Source organism: Ascidia mentula, chromosome 2, assembly GCF_947561715.1.
Source record: "Ascidia mentula chromosome 2, kaAscMent1.1, whole genome shotgun sequence".
Lineage (NCBI taxonomy): Eukaryota > Metazoa > Chordata > Ascidiacea > Phlebobranchia > Ascidiidae > Ascidia > Ascidia mentula.
In genome coordinates, this window is record NC_138567.1 from 91,464 (window position 1) to 98,587 (window position 7,124).

The 7,124-nt window shown below is 37.0% G+C and overlaps 3 protein-coding genes across 5 annotated transcripts; all 3 read left to right on the forward strand.

Moving 5' to 3' along the window:
* The first annotated feature begins 452 nt into the window (after positions 1 to 452).
* LOC145889244 (chymotrypsin-like elastase family member 1) lies at positions 453 to 3,739 on the forward strand. 2 transcript variants are annotated; one of them, XM_082980155.1, is made up of 10 exons: positions 453 to 589; positions 798 to 1,253; positions 1,361 to 1,462; positions 1,562 to 1,697; positions 1,833 to 2,088; positions 2,308 to 2,412; positions 2,594 to 2,775; positions 2,990 to 3,168; positions 3,224 to 3,365; positions 3,427 to 3,739. In XM_082980155.1, exons 2-10 carry the CDS (start codon positions 1,236 to 1,238, stop codon positions 3,495 to 3,497), a joined length of 1,191 nt encoding a protein of 396 aa, XP_082836281.1. In that variant the 5' UTR covers positions 453 to 589; positions 798 to 1,235; the 3' UTR covers positions 3,498 to 3,739. The 2 variants fall into 2 exon arrangements, with proteins under 2 accessions (XP_082836281.1, XP_082836280.1); XM_082980154.1 differs by having other exon boundaries at positions 798 to 925.
* Positions 3,740 to 4,716: 977 nt separating this feature from the next.
* On the forward strand, positions 4,717 to 5,269 carry LOC145888541 (large ribosomal subunit protein mL51-like). The gene has a single exon (XM_082979314.1). It carries the CDS (start codon positions 4,809 to 4,811, stop codon positions 5,265 to 5,267), a length of 459 nt encoding a protein of 152 aa, XP_082835440.1. The 5' UTR covers positions 4,717 to 4,808; the 3' UTR covers positions 5,268 to 5,269.
* A 149-nt stretch (positions 5,270 to 5,418) lies between these two features.
* Positions 5,419 to 7,112, forward strand: LOC145888539 (uncharacterized). 2 transcript variants are annotated; one of them, XM_082979311.1, is made up of 6 exons: positions 5,419 to 5,559; positions 5,625 to 5,709; positions 5,768 to 5,882; positions 5,940 to 6,000; positions 6,061 to 6,138; positions 6,289 to 7,112. In XM_082979311.1, exons 1-6 carry the CDS (start codon positions 5,538 to 5,540, stop codon positions 7,002 to 7,004), a joined length of 1,077 nt encoding a protein of 358 aa, XP_082835437.1. In that variant the 5' UTR covers positions 5,419 to 5,537; the 3' UTR covers positions 7,005 to 7,112. The 2 variants fall into 2 exon arrangements, with proteins under 2 accessions (XP_082835437.1, XP_082835438.1); XM_082979312.1 differs by having other exon boundaries at positions 6,292 to 7,112.
* Positions 7,113 to 7,124: the final 12 nt, after the last annotated feature.

Here is a 7,124-nt window from a genome sequence, read left to right on the forward strand (position 1 = left end):
TGTTCAATTCGTGGAAACTTTATACTGCCAATGTAACTGATAAGGTAAAGCGGTGACAATTGTTTAATTGTTGACTTTTCTCAGGACGTTCGAGAACTGTTTGTCCGACATATCTAATATTTAAATTAAGCAACAATGGCTCAACTTCATGACAAAATAACGACCGATTATTTAAGACTACCGTATGTTGCTAATATTTGCATGGTATCTTACTTTTATATAAATATACACTTAAACTGACTTGGTTGAAAATACATTACAACGTTTTATGACTAAACGTTTTAGAGAACTGTTAACCTGAACCATTCTCGTTAAAAGTCTATGTTTGCATCCCTCTCCTTACCAGAGGACAAAAATGTACGAGGTGACGTCACGTGTTGAAACAACCTGCATTGCGACCCCAGGGAATGCCCCTGGTGGGTGGTTGCCACACAACAATTAATACCCACTGGCCTTCATACATTCCGATGATGAAATACCGGCTTTGTTTGCTTCGGTTTGTTTGGGCCATTTTGCTTTTCCAGCCTTCAGATGAAGAACTTTATGTTCATTCTTTTGTTTATGGCGATTGGCTTTGTAAATTCTGAAGGTAAATTACTTGTTAACTTAAAATGGTGGTTGGGGAGTTTTCTTGGTACAGAAAAGTGTTGACTTCAGACAGATTAGATAAAATATGCGACATCATTGCGTAAAATAGTTCGGAAAGTTGTTAAATCCAACGACGTTAGGATTTTTATTGAGTAATATATGTGCGGATGTTTAAAAAACACACATATAAGACTGTTAAATATAAACAGAATGGAGTCGGAATGGATGCGGTTACAGTATTCACGACGAAGAAGGGATTGTGGCTTCACCAAGAATCACAACGAGCACGGAAGAAGATTTTTATTGCGAGTGGAGAATTTCAACTCTTCCACAAACGGTTTTAAATTTTATTTTTTGTTGTTGGAAATAAGCGTTACGCTTGAGCGAGGATATTTACCAGGTGCATCCCCTATGTCGTAGCAAACAATAACAACAGTAAATAAAATGACAAGGGCCCCATGAAGGTTATCGAGTCAGGCGTCCATGTAAAGGTGATTTCCTCACGGACAATCACCGTCTGTCGTAGGATCGCAGTCAGTCGCACTGGGAGGTGATGAGTTGCGACAGGTTGCATGTGACGAAAGGTGGCCACCCGGTCGTGCTGACCAAAGCAAGAATACCTCGGCTCGTCACTGGTCAATAAACAAATGTTGCGCTTACCACAGGTTACTTAATCAGTTTTTTTTCCACAAATAACAGACGGACAGAAAATACAACTGTGTCAAATGTGCAATTACTTTGCACCACCATAAAAAATATGAAATTTGTTTAGGAAATTTTGGTGTCTTTTCTGTCATTCAGCATTCCATATCATGAATACTGCAAGTTTGGATTTGTTGAAATTTATATTGGAAATGACAACAAGCATGAAAAGGTAAAGTTTTAATTATCATACTTATCAGAATACTCTTCATATAAGTTAACTTGTGTGATTGTGTTTACTGGCTACCTTGCTTTCAACAAAACTTTTTAGGTTAACGGTACAAAATTATGTGGAGAGCTTGACATAAAAAATATATGGGAATTGCATACAAATTCTATGCTGGTGATTTTCTATGCCAGCAAATATCGTCTGTATCAGGGGTTTACTTTGGAATGGGAAAGCAAAGGTAAGGTTACAACATATTTTCATCTCATAAATTTCATATTGTAACTTATGCAAAAGCATGTGTTTTAATTGGACTACTTTTCCATGTTTTGTTAATATATGTTTGCACACATTTCAACACAGCAGTTTTATTTAGATTTATCAAAAACTGCTGAGTTTGAGTTATGTGGACAGAATGCTGTAATTCCTGAGTTTGTTACAAAATTTTTGAAAAATTTGGGTGGAACCATAAACAGTGAGGAAAACAGATACACAAATGCATCAGAAGGATCGTGGCCATGGCAAGCATTCATCAATTTGGGAAATACAAACTACAAAAAAATATGTCAAGCAACAATATTGTACAGGAATGTCGTTATAACAGCTGCACATTGTGTTGAAAATGATATTTTGTGAGTGGGTTAAACTTTTTGCAAATTACTCAATAATTTAACTTTAATTAAATTTATCCTTAATTTCTTGCTATAAGAAAAACATTTTAGGGGCAAAGAATTTTCCTTTTTTCGCAATACATATCATAACTTACATGCGCAAATGAAAAGGAAGTATAATTGTGATATGAAAGGTAATAAATTTCCCCAACTTTATTCGCAAGAATATTTACGCTGCAGGCCTGATGATCTTTACATCTTTGTGGGAAAACATCTCTCATCAGTGTGGGAAGCTACTGAGCAGAAACTAAAAGTTGAAGAAATCCATATTCATTCTAAGCGCATGTATGATACCATTTGTTGTTGTTTAGTCGGTACTGGTTAGAAAGAAAAAAATTGTAGTTGCAAATGTTATTTAAAGACAGTTTAAATATTCCAAGTGTAAATTATCAGGCCTGATGCACCTCAAAAAAGTCCATTTGCTTTTTTACAAATATGTTTTAGTAAATTTGCCAATGAATTTCAGGCTTGCACGGTACCTCACACAAAACAGTGATATTTGTGATTATGACTTGGCTTTGCTGGTCTTGGAAAATGATATAACTTTTTCTCCTTACATTCAACCTGCGTGCTTGCATTTGTCAGGGGCTCACAGCAGGTTATGCATTGCTACGGGTTGGAACGTCCAATACACCATAACTCATCCTGGTAAAATGTTTTCTTGCTCCTCTTGCTCTATAGTTAATCTGTTACCAAAGTGTTTTTTGGTTGTGAGGGCAATCTGTGTGATTTAACGCAATTACCTGGGTTGTACCTGGGGCTTCAGGCCGCCTGGTTCTTATAATGCATTTTCAGATGAATTTGTGGATGTTTTGGTTTTCATCCATTGCTACTTTTTAATTCAAATACTTTGAACTCCCAGAAAAAATTTCATTATCTGGAAAGTCTGTTGGTCTTAAGGAGTTGGAGATATCGTTTTATGAGGTTCACACTTGTGATTTGCTACTTGCTGGAAACGGATACATCCATGGCAGATTCCATAACTTTCTTTGTGGCACTTCGGGAGACTTGGGGGATTATACAAGAGCTGCATTGCACGAGGTTTACAAGAAAATCACATTTGAATCTGTAAAGTATATTTAAATGTTTATTGAAGGGAGATTCTGGGGCACCTATTGTATGTTATCAAAATGAACATTGGGAGCTTGTGGCTGTACATGTTGCCAGTATGTGGTATCACAGCATTGGTAAAATTGTCCATCTGTTTATGAAGGTCAACAACCCTTGGGTTAAGAGTAGTAAGTTTCCACATATCAACATGCATTGAAACCATTTGTTTTGACATTATATATGTTCCAGAGCTAGGATTGGGAAATGATTTGCTTCATGATGTATACAATTATCGAACCAGTGGTGGTCAAAATGTGTAAATGCTATGTCTGTAACAGAAGCTAAATAAGTTTGGTATTTGATTTCCATCTGCCACATCTGTATAAATTTGACGCAAACATAAACTATAATTTTCACCAATAAAAGTAGTGCTTGTGTCCAAGATTTAAGCTCTTTTCAAGAATACTGTGTAAACAGGTTGAATGCATGATGTTTTTTGTAACCCGTTCTTTTTCGTGTTAAAAAACAAAACAAAAAAGTTCAGATCAAATGTGGAATGAGCGTTTGTGAAATATAACTAGTAAAACCTGGTGATGATCATTTATCGGAGAATTCATCCCTTGAGCTGGAGGAAAATACTGCTACACCGGGTCACAAAGTTTTTTCCAAACTTGATCCACGTATAAGTCTGCGTAAAACAGAAATATGTGAGAATTTTCATGATTAGGTGTAAACAGGGCCACCACCTGTTATTTTTGTTTTTAAAATTAACTTGAAATACTACACGAAATCGTAGCGTTAATATTAGCACAGATTTCTATGTTACATAGGCTTAAATGTGGATCAAAAAACTTTGTGACCTGGTGTAAAATTTATGGGGCGCCGTTTTGAAAAAAATTATCTTGCCGCAACATAGAGCTAAGTTGCGGCAAGATAGCTAAGTTGCGGCAACATAGTGCTAAGTTGCCGCAACATAGAGCTATCTTGCCGCAACATAGTGCTAAGTTGCGGCAAGATAGCTAAGTTGCGGCAACATAGTGCTAAGTTGCGGCAAGATAGCTAAGTTGCGGCAACATAGTGCTAAGTTGCGGCAACATAGTGCTAAGTTGCTGCAAGATAGCTAAGTTGCCGCAACATAGAGCTAAGTTGCTGCAAGATAGCTAAGTTGCGGCAACATAGTGCTAAGTTGCGGCAAGATAGCTAAGTCGCCGCAACATAGAGCTATCTTGCCGCAACTTAGCGCTATGTTGCGGCAAGATAGCTCTATGTTGCGGCAACTTAGCTATCTTGCCGCAACTTAGCACTATGTTGCCGCAACCGTAGCTATGTTGCCGCAACTTAATATTTTTCAAAAAGGCGCGTTGATGCCATTGTGAAAAATAGCTATGTTGCGGCAAGTTAATTTTTTTCAAAACGGCGCCCCATAAAAATTATCTTCCTGAGCTGGAAGATAAACAAATTCATAGAAATCAAATACAAAAATTGATTTTTCTGTTCCCCGAAGCGTTACGCTTGATTAGTTATGTTACGATGAGCAAGAAGATGTTATTTTAACGTGGATTGCTGGTTTGTCAGTTATTTGTATGTTTTGACGAATAACATAATATGTTTTACCCGAAGTTTAAATAGAAATGCTTAAAACTGGGCTGTTTCGCTGTTGTCATGTTACAAGAAATATTCAGTTAATGACGGTTGGTTTTTCGACGTCACAACAGCATTTCTCAAAGAATATCAACAACCGTAGACGTTGGGCAAGTCCTGAAAAATGGAAGGAATTAAAAACAAGCACAGGAAAAATTCCCTGGCAACCCAACATACCTTACACCAAGGAAACAGACCACTTTTCAGAGGAAGAAGCTTACAAAGGAATGTACGACTACCTTGCCATACTTGGCGATGATGTCACATTGCAACCAAAACTTTTTTGCAAGGGTCCCGCTCACATCAGAGGCCATAATGAATCTGAATTAAAACGACTTTTGCAAAAACGTCGAATGTTGGGATATAGAATGCACATTGAAGATTTAGATGCTTGTAACAAAAGAATCCGATATCTTGTAAGAGAAAAGCAGAAGAAGGAGGGATTTTAATTACAACAATTATTTAGGATTTGCATTTAAATAATCTAATTTTTGTGCCCGTGTTAAGTTTCTCGGTGTTACAGATTCACACCTTTTCAAGTTGTGACCATCATAAAAGCATTAAATTCACACTTTACTTTTGCGCTCTCCAAAGTGACAATTCCCTCACCCCCTTTAACATGTTGTATGACTTGTCCAGATTTGCTCATTTAAGGTAAGTTGCAAGTTTAATTTGTCATTTAACAAAACATCAGCTTTGCAACTGGAACCAGGCAAAATATGGGTGAAAGCAGTTTAATAGGTGAGTTACTTTATATTCTCAGCTTGCTTTAAACCTGTTAGTTAATATTTTTCACTTTATTACAGTGATTGAATGGATGAAATTTTTTAAAGATGCCGGAATTCCAAAAGGTCTTGGTTCAAAATATTCTGTGCTGTTTACTGACCACAGGTGGGAAAAAATGTTGCCAAACTTGGTGAAATGTTAAAGAGTGTTTTGTTTTTGCTAGAATAACAAATGATCTTCTCGGTGATTTGACTCGGGAAATATTATCAGACATGGGAATAAAGGTGATGGGTGATGTAATTGCAATCTTAAAACAAGCAAAAGTTGTCTCCGAACAGGTAGTCGGAAACGTTCTTGTTTTATGTTGCAACAAATTTACGGTTGTTTTATTTCAGTTAAACAGAGAGAAAAACTCAAAACTTTTGGATGGGAATTATTCAGCCAGGGAAAGTCCAAGTAAGTCTATCTTGTTCTGTTGGAAATTATGATTTACATTTTATTCTGGTTGTTTTGAAGATGGAGGAGCATCAAAGGTTAAGACAATAACCAAGCAACAAAATTCCCCAAAGAATCGAACCAAAGAAGTTGCTTCAGGTATTTTTTGACATATTCCTATTCGTCCTAATATTTGAAATATTACCTTTAGTTAAAACATAAATTTTTACAGTTTCATTTTGATAAATAAAAGAGTTAATATTCACAAACTTCATATAATGGCTCGTTTTATAGAGTTTATGTTTAAAGCAGGATCATCGAGTCCACCAACTTCAGTGTTCAACAGACTTGGTGAGGATCCACCGACACCGGAATCCAGCGGAGTGTTCAATCGTCTTGGGGAGCCCGTTGCCAAGACAACAAGCATCAGCGAACCACAACAAAGAGTTTCCAGGATAAAAGTTGTTAAGAAACCCACAAAGCAAGCAAGTCCGGTCAAGCGTAAAAGTGCATTGGAGAGGTTGGGGCCAGAAAAGTCAGATAACGTGATTGAAAGTAAACAGCGAAAACTAGTAACAGCTCCTGCCAAGACTGTCATTGTCAAAAAACTTTCCACAAATAAAATTCCTGAAATTAAAACGGGAGAAAGTTCATCAGAACCAGTCCAAGTAGTAAAATTCCGTGCGTCATCTTTAAACACTCAAAAACTTCTTGCAAAAGAAAATCCACCGTCACAAAAGACGGCCAACATCATGAAGCGACTCGGAGCAAAAGTAACTAGCACTACTCCCTCCAGTGGCTCGGGAACGTCAGTGAAAATTATTCGCAAATCTCTACCCCTGAAAATGAAGCAATCTCCCCCCAAATATTCTCGACTACAAATGAAAACTCCACTGGGGAGCAGAAAACTGACGTCAAAACCGATTTCAAGCAATCATGTGTCAAGCACGACATCCGCGGGAATATTCAAGGGTGGAGCTGCTGCAGAATCTGAAAGTGTTTTCAACAGACTTGGCAGGAAATGATGAAATCTGCACCAACTTATTTGCTTAGAAATAAGCTCTGTCTATAGAAATAGTTGTGTATTTTGGTTGAGGTTTTTATGTCGTTTTAAGTAAAATAAACAACAGATGCAATAACGTGAA